The sequence below is a fragment of the Stegostoma tigrinum genome, chromosome 7 (genome assembly GCF_030684315.1).
Source record: "Stegostoma tigrinum isolate sSteTig4 chromosome 7, sSteTig4.hap1, whole genome shotgun sequence".
Lineage (NCBI taxonomy): Eukaryota > Metazoa > Chordata > Chondrichthyes > Orectolobiformes > Stegostomatidae > Stegostoma > Stegostoma tigrinum.
Genome location: NC_081360.1, coordinates 15436311 through 15450159, shown reverse-complemented (window position 1 = coordinate 15450159; position 13849 = coordinate 15436311). Strand labels below are relative to the sequence as shown.

Genomic DNA, 13849 nt, shown 5'->3' with positions numbered 1-13849 from the left:
ACCCTCAGGAATTCAATTGAATTCATGCCGTTGGCCTCATGCCGCTGCATTGCAAACCAGCTGTCCAGCCAACTGAGCTAAACTGACATACATAAGCTATGGACTGAGGAGTGGGGAAGAAGGCAATGTTCTCCTCGTATTTATACTGAACATTGAAAGAAATTGTAAAGAAAGACAGTAAATACTGGAAACACACAGTAGTTTTGGCAGTATTTCTGGGACAGAGAAACAGAATACATGATTCTGCAATTCACATCTCTTCTAAACACACATTTCCCACTATACTTTGTCCTAGTATCACTTCCTTTGGCTCTGTCCCACCACTTGTTTCTTTAATACTTAACGTCTCCAGTTATAGACCTTCCCATTTGTTCTTTTACTACCCTCTCCCTTTTCACCAATAAACATTATTGCAATACTAAACTTTCATCAGAATTTAGAAATTTTATCATCTGAAAAAGGTTAACTGTCTCTGTCTCGACATAGATGCTATCTGGCCTGCTATATATTTTCAACCGTTTGTGGTTTTATTTCATATTTCACAGCTCTAGGGCTGTAAAAGAAATAGTGTCACTTCAAGAAGCTGAGTTCAATGTCAAATCATGTACAGAAAGACAAATAAAGAGAAGGAAACTGGACCATAACAAACATGAAAGAGAGACAAGGAGGAAAAAAAAATCTTGTTTTAATTTTACACTTCAAAAACTGCCAACAATTAGTATCTGAAGAATTAGGAAACCATGCTTATACTTGTTCAATTCCAGAATTGATTAGCAGTAACCAACAGTCAAAACATTGTTGCAAAGGTAGTTTAACGTCAATGATGACGTCCTGTGATTAGTTCGCATTGATTACACAAGTACAATAACCTCAAGCAGTTCATCAATTGATAGCCAGACCAACCAGTGCGGTGTCATTTCCATGAAGTTAAAAGAAGAGATGCACTTTGGATTTCCATGTTTAACCTTGATCTGCCCTCATTTGTTGATGTTGCACTACTTGCGCTCAAGTAATAGTGAGCACCATAAACACCAGCATTCTACAGTCAGTAAACTTCGGGCCAAAGTATCTCTCATGTTAATTAACACAAAGAGCTTCCTATCTCAGTCACTCTGCTGGGATTTTTAATCAGCCTGCACAATGATGTAATGGCATGCTTCTGGAGTTGGTGGGACTCGAACCTGGGCCATCTGGCTCAAACATATGGGCACTACCACTGTGCCACAATAGCCCACTCAACCACGATGCTGGGTAAGCAAGGAAGTGAACAGGATCTAGATGTGCCTGTTTCAACTATTCATGTTATACATTTAATGGTCTGGACAAAGGAACTGTGAGGGCGTTGTTGCTAAGTTTGCTGATGACACAAAGATAGATGGAGGGGCAGGTAGTATTGAGGAAATGGGGAGGCTGCAGGATGACTTGGACATGCTAGGAGAGTGGACAAACAAGTGGCAGATGAAATACAATGCAGCAATATGTGATGTTATACATTTTGGTCAGAATAGAGCCATTTCTAAATGGGGAAAGGGTTTGGAAATCCGAAGCACAAGGGGACTTGGGGACCCAACTTCAGGATTCTCTGTTAAGGTTAACCTGCAAGTACATTTGTCTTCCTAACTGCCAACTGAAATGTTAGTACTATTTTGAGACGAGTAGAATATAAGAACAGAGAGGTACTGCTAAGGCTGTGGTCAGACCACATTTTGAATATTGTGAACAGTTTTGGTCCCTGTATCTAAGGAAGGATATGCTGGCATTGGAAGGGATCCAGAGAGGGTTCACAGGGATTTCCCAGGGATGAAGGGCTTGTCATATCAGGAACAGTTAAGGGATCTGGGTTTGTACTCAATAAAGTTTAGAAGGATGAGGGGGAATCTGATTGAAATTTATAGAATACTGAGGGGCCTGGAGCAAGAACATGGAGAAGATATTTCCACGTGTGGGAGAGACAAAGACCCAAGGAGACCTACCCAGAGTGAAAGGATGACCCTTTAGAGTTGAGATGAGGAGGAATTGCTTTTAGCCAGAGTGTGGTTAATCTGTGGAACTCAATGCCACAGGGGGCTGTGGTGGCCAAGTCATTGCGTGTGTTTAAAACATAGACATAGGTTCTTGATTGGTGAAGGGATGAGGGTTATGGGGAGAAGGGATGAGGGTTATGGGGAGAAGACAGGAGAAAGGGGTTGAGAAACATATATCAGTCATGATTGAACGGCAGGGGAGACTCGATGGGAAGAGTATCCGAATTCTGCTCCCACATCTTATGGTCAGAAATCCCTAAACAGACCCTGAATAAATCGACCCCTTTACGTTCTGTCATGCCTGTGGCATTGCACAAAAACTAAAAGGGCACTGTACTTAAAATAAATCACCCATAGGAAAAGTATGCAACGCAGGGCTGTTGTTATACAGTGTAATATTCAACAATGACAGCGTTTGACTGAAAGATCTATTCTTTCCAACAGGGAATGCTCTGCAACGTAAATGTGATGAAGAGAAACAAGCGATAGTAGACAGTTATGAACAGCAGATTGACGCCATTCTTAATCAGCACAAAGGAGAGATGGATGTGAGTAGAATCTCTAATACCATGCCAACTGGGATAAATGAAGCATCACATTTTATGATGTTTTGATCATTTCTCCACATTAATGATTTGAAAATAAGAATTACTTTGAATGGTGGGGAGGGAATGTCTAAGGTGTGATGTATCTGCACGAGATTGACTAGCAGGACCAGCAAGTCCTTTCGCAGGTGTTAGTGTTACAAGCATGACATCTACAACATGCACTTATAAATTGTTTTAAAAATGGATGTGTTTGGACACGGTACCTCACACCTCCAAGGATTTGATCCAATCCTTCTGGTCTAAAGCCAAGGAAATTACCAATACACCACAAGATCCATAATTTGTATTTACATGTGCCCCCTTCAACAAAGTTAAACAGTCCAAGGCATTTCACTTTAACTTTCTTCAAGCCAAATGTGACACCAAAACACATATTGGGAGATGTGACCAAAAGTTTGGTTAAAAAGTTTAAGTTGTTTAAGTCAATTTAAAGGAGGAAAGACAGAGGCAGAAAGAGACTGAGTGGTTGGGGGAGAGAATTTCAGAGCTCAAAGCTACCAGTAACGGGTGGTGAAAATCAGGGATGCTGCAAGAGCCTGAAATTGCAAACCTCCAGGATTATGAACATAGACAGAAGGGGAGGCCATCGAAGGATTTAAGAATCATAATCATAATTTAAATCAAGCAGCATCAGCATGGTTTCACAAAAGGAAAATCGTTTCTGACTACTTTAGAGTATTTCGAGGAAGTCTCAATCTAAGTGGATAGAGGGGATCCAGTAGAGATGTCATATTTGGACTTCCAGAAGCCGTTTGATGAGGAACTCTCAAAATGTTACGTCATAGGCTAAGAGGTCATGGTGCTGGATGCAGTATATTGCTGTGGATAGAGAATGTACTAATGGGCAGGAAATGGTGAGTAGGGAATAAAATTTCCCTTTTCAGGATGGTAACCATGACCAGTACGGTTATAGGGATTAGTGCTGGGACCACAACCGTTTACAATATATATTAATGACTCGGAGGAAGGAAGTGATTACACTGTAGTCACATTTGCAGATTACACTAAAATAGGTGGAAAGGCAGATTGAGAGAGAGATACAAACAGTTTACAGAGATATTGATAGGTTAAGTAAGTGGGCAAAAGTTGACAAATAGAGTACAATGTAGGAAGTTCATTTGTTGTTGATTTTGGAAGGTAGAACAAATGAACGGAGTATTATTTAAATGGAGAAAAATGACAGAAAGCTACAACACACAGGGTATTACCTGTGCACAAAACACACACAGCTACCAGACAGGTACAGCAGGTCATCAGGAAAGGTAATGGAATGTTGACCTTTATTTCAAGGGGTTTGGAATATACGAGTGGGGAAATATTACTGCAAAGGTATAAGGTGCAGGTGAGACCACATCTGGAGTAGTGTGGGCAATTTTGGTTCCCTTATCTAAGGTATCATTTCATTAGAGGCAGTTCAGAGAAGATTCACAGGATGACCCCCCAGTATGGAGGGACTGTCTTATGAGCAAAGTCAAAACAGGTTTGGAGTGTACTTAATTAAGTTTAGAAGAATGTGAGGTGATTTCATTGAAACTTACAGATTCTTAAAGAGGGCTTGACAGGGTAAATGTTGAGAGAATGTTACCCCTCATGGGAGAGTCAATGACCAAAGGGCACATTCTCAGAATAAAGGGGCATCGATTTAAGTCAAAGATGAGAAGGGATGACTTCTCTCATTGGGTTAAGACTCTTTGCAACTTGCTGGTACAGAGAGCTGTATATGGATATTTAAGGCTGAGACTCATAGATTCTCGATCAGTAGGGAAATCAAGGGTTATGGGAAAAACACAGGAAGGTGTGTATGAGGAATGTCAGATCAGCCATGATTCTATTGAATGGCAGAGCAGGCTTGATGGCCCACTCCTGTTCCAATTTCTTACGGTTTTTTGAGAATTTTTAAATTGAGGCTCTGCCGGTTCAGGGTGCTAGTGCAGGCCATACTGAGACACTGCGTACATGCAGAATTAAAGCTGAATTTTGCACGATTGCAGTTTAGTATGTGTCTTCCTGTCCACATCGGGAAACGAAGCAGCCAAAATGGCGTGAGGATCATTGGAAAGTTGGGGACGGAGCCGAGGTTGGAAGTTAAGGCTTTTCAGGTGGGAGGTTAAAGGCCAGCAGATTGGCAGAGGAAAGAAACGGACTTTTGATGACAAACTTTTGATGCTGGCTATGGTAAAGTTTAGATCAGGTTACTCTTGGAAGCTTGTTTCCATTGCTTTATATTAAAAGGGCTATCTTAATATCCTGGGAATATAAAGCACGAGTGTAATTGCCAAGATTATACCATAACTTAGCACCCATAAAGAGATAAATTAAGTTTTTTAAAAAAATTCTTCCTTGGTGCAAACTGCCTCTACGTCTTACAGTTAATCTTCTGCCTTTATCACCTAAAGGCTTTTTGGAGTTAATATGCAGACAGGGGAACAGGAGACTCATCAGCCAGATCGCTTAATTGCGATGCTCATGATTGGATGGCATCTCATAATTAACACATTATGCTTAAGCCCCATGATAAACATACACCTTTGAGTTCATTATTTTCTTTTCCTCTGCCCAAAAAAAATGGGCTGAACAGAATTTGCAATCTTTTCTCAGTTAGAGATGGAATCGCATGGATCTTTCTGTCCTGTGCTCTGAAATAGGTCATTTGCCAATCCCCTCACTACCATAGGAGTGGTGGCTGTTTATACAAATGGTAATGACTGCAACAGCAAACAAATGGGGGTGTAATTCAAGTGTTAGAGATAACAGTACGTTCAATTCTGCCAGGGCTCCGTGCCCACTTTCCACCAGGGGTTCTCTGATCAACAATTGGGAAAAGGAACCCCTCATTCATTTATTTAAACCCCATCCCACTAGCACCACCTTCTTATTCCTGATCACACTGATACTGAAGCTAAAATGTATTGCCTCCTTCCTGCCCTTGCAGACATACCTCGGACTATCTGATTCAGCACAAGCTAATGATTTTCTTGGTTTAGATAAATCTGTACTGTAAAGTTGTCTAAGTCCCAGAGGAACATACAACTCAGACAGAGAGAGAGAGAGAAACAGGATTGGTGGTTGTTTAACCTGAGGGTCACCACACCTCACCGGAGGGTAAAAGGTTCAGAAGTCAGCACCCTCACAGTTACCTTCTGACTCTCAAAATTTTAAAAACAGTTGCAACTAAGTCTGAGCCTTGGATTTCCCAGTTTGCAAGATGCAGAAATGAGAGCTTTATTTTAGCAAACAGCCTACATCAGATTGTTAGATGGATTTTAACACTGTCTCTGCTTTCTCAGGGTGCTGCACAGCAGTATAGTGCCATTATGGACACGGTTGATGAGTTGAGAAATGCAAAGGAACAGATCAAGGTATAAACGTGTTACATCAGTGCAGACAATGATCACCTCTTAACACGCAAAGGCCAAATGATCTTCCCTGATCTTCAAAATCAGCACAATCACTGGATCTCCCACCGTTTATATGCTCACTGGGGAGATGTCGTCTTGTTTTTTGGGGAGAGGTCAATTAGGGCTCAAAGTTTTTTTTAAAAGGGGTCCTGTTCAGGTTTTCCCCCGAGGGTTACTTTGTGATTTTCAGGGGTTCCCTTTTTCTCTCTCACTAGCTCCTTTATTTGGTGATGAAGTTAGGGGGCAAGATTACCCTCTGTATTAACACTGGATGAAAGCAGGAATTGGACTCTCACAGGAGCAGAATTAGAATAATTCATCAACACCCACACTAAACATGACCACTCCATTAAATGTAAAGCCACAATTCATTCAGGAAGCAGCCATTTCCTACACACTGCTGTTTTGAAATTGGCACCACAGGCATAGGTTAGCAGAAAAAGATTTATTACAAAATAGCTTGTACGCACTTCCACACAAAAAGCCATCACACTAAAGATGCTTTCAGGTGACTGGCCTGGTCACATCTAAATGGTTGCATGTATGTTTCAAAGTGCTTTTAGATGCAGCAACACATAAATGGAGACTTGGAGTCAACAATATAACTACGAAACTCAAACAGAAGCCATTCAAAAAGAATGGCTATTTCCATAACTGCATCTGCCACTATCTTGCCTTCTAAGTGTCTCCATTACTTTCAAGTCCCAATTCAGGCATGCAAAACCCCAAATCCTCGTTATGGAATTAAACAATGATGATTTTAAATTTTGATTTGGTTTAAAAGTCTATTAACTTTACCACAGAGATGGTAGGGAAAGAGCATTCATTTGGACTACAATAATGGGGTCAGAGAGAAATGGCACTTTCTTGCCCGTGAAAGCAGCTTAGAATGTTGTAATCATAATGTTCCCACTGGCAATGGAGTCACACCCTGGATGTGCACAGCTCTGGTTTATTCCTTCCTCTGGAATTAGCCAGGGAACATTTGCCGACTCACTTTGTTCCTGAGGGGTGGAACCAGTAAGAGAGATTTCTGTCGATTGCACGATTCCAGTTTTCAAATTACAGGGAGACAACTCTCCATGTAAATGACTTGCTCAAGAGCTGTATTCTCATGGGACTGGGAACAATCTGCCTGTAAAATTCTCAGACAGGAATCCTCATGCAGGAGAAGGGAATTTAAACAAATAAAGTGGGGGATAACTTACATCTGTCAAACACATAGTAACATTTAGCCTATCGTTATTTCATAGGATCTGCTGCAGCAGCTGGAAAAGAAGAATGAAGAAATACGGAATCAATCTGAATATCTGAGCTTTCTTGAGGCAGAGCTAGCATACGATGTAATCTGGTATTCTGTCATCTTCTAGTAAAGAGTTCCAGCCCTGAGCTCTTCGAGCTAATAGATGTTTCTTGAAAGCTGGTGTCAGGAACAACAGCAGCTTCCATTGTAAAAGCAAAGTGTTCTAGCTTTGTGTGTTTGCTGGTTGGCTGACCTCAGTCAAAACATCATAGGAGCAAGTGCTACATGGAGTTGTAAACTGACTGATGCTCCATATTACCTTTTGGTTAGCGGTTTCTCTGTCTGTATCATCGAGTGTGTATTATGAACTACATCAGGTTATTTGAAAGGGATCAGATGCTCCAGTATCTCCGTCAAATATTTTTCCTTGCTGTGTAAATTAGAGATACTGTATTTGCCTACTTAACCATTCTTAGAGTTCAAAAGTCCAACTTTGCCTTAAAAAATTCAACAAGGTAGCCTCAACTGCTTCACTGAGCAGAGAATTTCAGTTTCACTACCCTTTGGGTGAAGAAGTCCCTCATCAACTGAGTCCTAAATCTGGTCCCCCTTATTTTGAGGCCATGTGCCCTAGCTCTAGTTTCACCCACCAGTGGAAACAACCTCACTGCTTCTATCTTATCTATTCCCTTCATAATTTCTATAAGACTACCCTTCATTCTTCTGAGTTCCAATGAGTATCGTCCCGGTCTACTCAATAGATCCTCATAAGACAACCCACTCAACTCTGGAATCAATCTAATGAACCGCTTCTGTACCCCGTTCAGCACCTGTATGTCCTTTCTCAAGGGAACAGCCCACACTGTACACAGTGCTTCAGGTGAGGTCCCAGCAGCACCCTGTACAACTGCAGGATAACCTCCCTGTTTGACATACCTTTAGAAATGTCTGGGTTCATTACAGCCAGGGAGCTGGATGGCTAGTCGTGTTTGACAAACCAGTACAGTAAGAGGAATAACTAATCAGATAGAGAGAATACAATTTATGTGGTGAACATGCAGTTTCCTTTAATATAGGCTCTAACAGGAGAAGCTCATGGCAAAAATTCAGATACCTAATAGGCGAGAAATGGTAGAGGAATGAATAGAAAGTTGTTTGGAAACAGGGGGGAAAAAGAATTTAATTGTTCCTCTGATTAGACAAAGTCTAGAGAAACATAATAGAACATTTTTAAACTGAAGGGGTGAGACAGAAGAGAGAAGGACAGGGAATCATAGTTGTCCTGTCGGCATGCAGTCCCACAAATGACATGTGCCTCAGGTGTTTCACATAGGCATTTTTTTAACCAACAAGGGTAATTTCATTGACTGCAGGTAGCTGAAGAGACAGACCAATGTACGTCTGTTTCAACTCTCCCTGGGAGCAGAGACAGGTTCCTTCCCTGTTTGGATATGGCTCAGTTACAGAACCTACATCCATCACTTTCTCTCTGGCCAGTCACAGCGTCCTCAACGTATTCTAAATATGGTCTCTATTGTCTTGAAGGGAAATGTTCTGAGCTGGTTTTATTTTCAATTACATTGATTTCTATTCCAGAGAGCTAAACTGGCTGAAATTGAAGGAACTTACAAGTCAAACATAGGCTCTATGAAGAGAAAATATGTGACGTCCATAAAAGCTTTAGAGGATCAGAACCTTGATCTAAAGTAAGAATCAAATTTGTGCCTTGCATTTTTCCTAATAAGAGCAAAACAGCGTGGCTGCTGGAAAACTAAAAATAAAAACCAGAGTGCTGAAGAAACTTGGCAGGTTTGGCAGCATGTGTAGATAGAGAAACAGGAATATTGTTTTGAGTCCAGAATACTGCCAGACCTGTTGGATTTCTCCAGCACTTTTTGTTCTTATTCCTGCATTTCTCTGCTGAGTAAACAGCTGGTTTCAACAAAAGCTATCAGCAAACAAAGTTCACTCCGTATGTTTCATTCTTAAGCAAGTTTTGTTTAGCTAGGTGTATTCCTTTGTTTCATATCTTCATATACATGCATTTCTCCTTTGGCAATTGAGTGAAAGGTAGGCTTGGGGGCTGATTATCAACCTGGCTAAACACAACATGAAGATTCCTTCTGTGATCAACACGTCCTGTGGTTAAACTTGAATTTAGAGCTTCTCGTTCTTAGACACTTTACCCACCGAAACTGTACTGAGTGAGAAATTTGTGTCAGAAAGTAGAGTTTCAAATTTAAATAAAGGCAATTACAAAAGTATGAAGACAGTATCAACTAAAGTAGAATAGGAAAGTAAGTTAGAAAGTTAAACTGTAGCAAAAATTTCTAGAGATGATTCTTAAATCTGAAGGATATACTCCTTTGAGAAAGAAACATTGCACAAGCATGAATTACCATCCAGGGATAACTAAGGAAGTCAAGGATGGAGTCATTTTGAAAGAAAAAACATGCAATGCTGAAAAGGTTAATGTTAGCCCAGAAGACTGGGATATTTTGTAACCAGCAAATCTAAAAGCAGAAATTGGAGCATAAAGAAAAACTCCAACACCACATATACAAACAGACCTCTACAAGTGTAGAAAAAGGAAAATAATAGCTAAAGCAAGCATAAGTCTCTTGGAGGATGAGAATGGGAAATAGGGAAATGGCAGTGTGTTTGAAAAATTATTTTGTAACTAACTTCATAAAGAAGGCACAAAAAATACCCCAAAAATGGAAAAAAATGCAGCAAGCAAAAAAAAGAGGGAGGAACTTAAAACAATCACTAGAGAATGTAATAGGTTGATTGTCTGCACCTTAGGGTTGTAAAGGAAGTGGCTGCAGAGATGGTAGCTGATTGTTTGTAATTTGCCAAAATTCGCTATATTCTGGAAAAGTTCCAGCGGATTGGAAAATTTCAAAGCTAATTCAAGAAAGGAGGCAGATAGAAAGCAGGGAACTATAGTCCAGTGAGCATAATATGTCATCAAGAAAATGCTAGCATTGATTATTAAGAAGGTAACATCAGGGCATTTAGATAATTATAATACATAATTGTAATAGCCAGGCTAAAAAGACATGGTTTGTGAAAGGAAAATCATGAGTGACACATTTATAGGAATTATTTGAGGATTTAACACATTTGCATAAAGGTGTACCAACAGTTGTAGTGTATTTGGACTTCCATAAAGCATTCATTAACTGCAACATAAATGATTAATGCACAATGTTAATGATTCCAGCTGATTGTAATATTGGGCAAGTCATTCAGAAGCTTAATTTTCGAAGAGGGTTACCATGGCAGTTAGTTATTGAACATATTCACACAGGGCAGCCAATGTTCTATAACAAAAAGACAAGGTTTTATTGCACATAAGTTAAAAACAGAAGGGTCTAGGCCCAAAACATCAGCTTTTGTGCTCCTAAGATGCTGCTTGGCCTGCTGTGTTCATCCAGCTCCACACTTTGTTAAACCTAAACGTATGACAGTTTTAAAGGTCTTAACATAATCTGCAAAACAACTTTTCCCCAGCAATATCCTTCATAGATACTCAATCCCAGCAAAGTGTTACTCCATTCTTAACTCTAATTTCTTACTGATTGAACCTAGAAACAATCGCCAAGAAACTTATCTCTAGCGCTGATGACTAAAACTTCTTTTCAGTACTGACAGTTGAAAACATCTACATAAAGTCTCACAGCTTAGACACTTCACAAACTAAAACCTCTTTGCTGGATGAAACTGTTCTCCTGAACTGTTCTGAGGAAGGGTCACTGAATCTGAAATGTTGCTGCCAGACCTGCTGAGCTTCTCCAGCAATTTCTATTCTTGGTTCTGAACTGAACTCAATTCACTAGTGGCTTCGAGGCTGCTTTCTGCATCTGACATAAGAATTCACCGTTGTAAACACTTCACCAATTAGCAGCACAAGTACCCAGCTGGGCATTTAACAGAAAACACATGCTTTCTTGGAACTGATGTAGATAATTTTTTGTTCTAAGTGACTTTGACCACTTGAAAAAACACTTCACAAACTGAAACTACATCTCTCTTACTTCCACTACAAAGCAGGTGTAAGCTCAGTGATAATAAAATGTGAGGCTGGATGAACACAGCAGGCCAAGCAGCATCTCAGGAGCACAAAAGCTGACGTTTCGGGCCTAGACCCTTCATCAGAGAGGGGGATGGGGAGAGGGTTCTGGAATAAATAGGGAGAGAGGGGGAGGCGGACCGAAGATGGAGAGTAAAGAAGATAGGTGGAGAGGAGAGTATAGGTGGGGAGGTAGGGAGGGGATAGGTCAGTCCAGGGAAGACGGACAGGTCAAGGAGGTGGGATGAGGTTAGTAGGTAGATGGGGGTGCGGCTTGGGGTGGGAGGAAGGGATGGGTGAGAGGAAGAACCGGTTAGGGAGGCAGAGACAGGTTAGACTGGTTTTGGGATGCAGTGGGTGGGGGGGAAGAGCTGGGCTGGTTGTGTGGTGCAGTGGGGGGAGGGGACGAACTGGGCTGGTTTAGGGATGCAGATGGGGAAGGGGAGATTTTGAAACTGGTGAAGTCCACATTGATACCATTAGGCTGCAGGGTTCCCAGGTGGAATATGAGTTGCTGTTCCTGCAACCTTCGGGTGGCATCATTGTGGCACTGCAGGAGGCCCATGATGGACATGTCATCTAGAGAATGGGAGGGGGAGTGGAAATAGTTTGCGACTGGGAGGTGCAGTTGTTTGTTGCGAACTGAGCGGAAGTGTTCTGCAAAGCGGTCTCCAAGCCTCCGCTTGGTTTCCCCAATGTAGAGGAGGCCACACCGGGTACAGTGGATGCAGTATACCACATTGGCAGATGTGCGGGTGAACCTCTGCTTAATGTGGAATGTCATCTTGGGGCCTGGGATAGGGGTGAGGGAGGAGGTGTGGGGGCAAGTGTAGCATTTTCTGCGGTTGCAGGGGAAGGTGCCGGGTGTGGTGGGGTTGGAGGGCAGTGTGGAGCGAACAAGGGAGTCACGGAGAGAGTGGTCTCTCCGGAAAGCAGACAGGGGTGGGGATGGAAAAATGTCTTGGGTGGTGGGGTCGGATTGTAAATGGCGAAAGTGTCGGAGGATGATGCGTTGTATCCGGAGGTTGGTGGGGTGGTGTGTGAGAACGAGGGGGATCCTCTTAGGGCGGTTGTGGCGGGGGCGGGGTGTGAGGGATGTGTTGCGGGAAATACGGGAGACGCGGTCAAGGGCGTTCTCGATCACTGTGGGGGGAAAGTTGCGGTCCTTGAAGAACTTGGACATCTGGGATGTGCGGGAGTGGAATGTCTTATCGTGGGAGCAGATGCGGCGGAGGCGGAGGAATTGGGAATAGGGGATGGAATTTTTGCAGGAGAGTGGGTGGGAGGAGGTGTATTCTAGGTAGCTGTGGGAGTCGGTGGGCTTGAAATGGACATCAGTTACAAGCTGGTTGCCTGAGATGGAGACTGAGAGGTCCAGGAAGGTGAGGGATGTGCTGGAGATGGCCCAGGTGAACTGAAGGTTGGGGTGGAAGGTGAAGTGGATGAACTGTTCGAGCTCCTCTGGGGAGCAAGAGGCGGCGCCGATACAGTCATCAATGTACCAGAGGAAGAGGTGGGGTTTGGGGCCTGTGTAGGTGCGGACGAGGGACTGTTCCACGTAACCTACAAAGAGGCAGGCATAGCTGGGGCCCATGCGGGTGCCCATGGCCACCCCCTTAGTCTGTAGGAAGTGGGAGGAGTCAAAAGAGAAATTGTTGAGGGTGAGGACGAGTTCAGCTAGGCGGATGAGAGTGTCGGTGGAGGGGGACTGGTCAGGCCTGCGGGACAGGAAGAAGCGGAGGGCCTTGAGGCCATCTGCATGCGGGATGCAGGTGTATAGGGACTGGACGTCCATGGTGAATATGAGGTGTTGGGGGCCAGGGAATTGGAAGTCCTGGAGGAGGTGGAGGGCGTGGGTGGTGTCACGGACGTAGGTGGGGAGTTCCTGGACCAAAGGGGAGAAAATGGAGTCCAGATAGGTGGAGATGAGTTCGGTGGGGCAGGAGCAGGCTGAGACGATGGGTCGACCAGGGCAGGCAGGTTTGTGGATTTTGGGAAGGAGATAGAAATGGGCCGTGCGAGGTTGGAGGCTGTGGGTGGGAGCTCAGTGACTGCTTTTGCTCCTGCTCTGAATTCTTATGATGTCCTCCATTGTTTATAGTTCTGAAAGCAGAATCTCTAGCACAGAATCAGGCAAAATTGCCCAACTATTCCGTGCTGAAGTTTATGATCAGACACCTCCCCCCTTTCTCCATTATGGTAACAGGCTCAAATTCCAACTGTACTTTGAAGAGACTGTTCCTGAATTCCTTACTGGATTTATCGAAACCATCTTGTGCTTCTGCGTTTTATTTTGGATTCCACTTAACTACAAAACATCTCCACCCTATCAAAATTAAATCTTCACTTTGAAAATCTATATTTGGTCAAACTGCTAAAGAGCACAAGCCTGTTCATTTTCCCTGAAAGTTAAAAGCCCTCAGTTTTTGGCATATGCGCTCATTCCTCTTCATCATCAACTCTCCCTGATGGCGAGACTTCTTACAAATTTGTTCAATCTT

General features: G+C 42.7%; 1 protein-coding gene across 4 annotated transcripts in view; it reads left to right on the top strand.

Moving 5' to 3' along the window:
* Positions 1–13849, top strand: part of LOC125454265 (flagellum-associated coiled-coil domain-containing protein 1-like) — a 36128-nt gene that overhangs the window by 18465 nt on the left and 3814 nt on the right. For 3 of the 4 annotated variants that reach the window (XM_048534858.1, XM_059647658.1, XM_048534860.2), the window contains 4 exons: positions 2469–2572; positions 5920–5991; positions 7284–7373; positions 8870–8979. In XM_048534858.1, the coding sequence (XP_048390815.1) occupies positions 2469–2572; positions 5920–5991; positions 7284–7373; positions 8870–8979 (376 nt within the window). The remainder of the gene's footprint in view (positions 1–2468; positions 2573–5919; positions 5992–7283; positions 7374–8869; positions 8980–13849) is intronic. The other variant, XM_059647659.1, reaches the window with a different exon arrangement.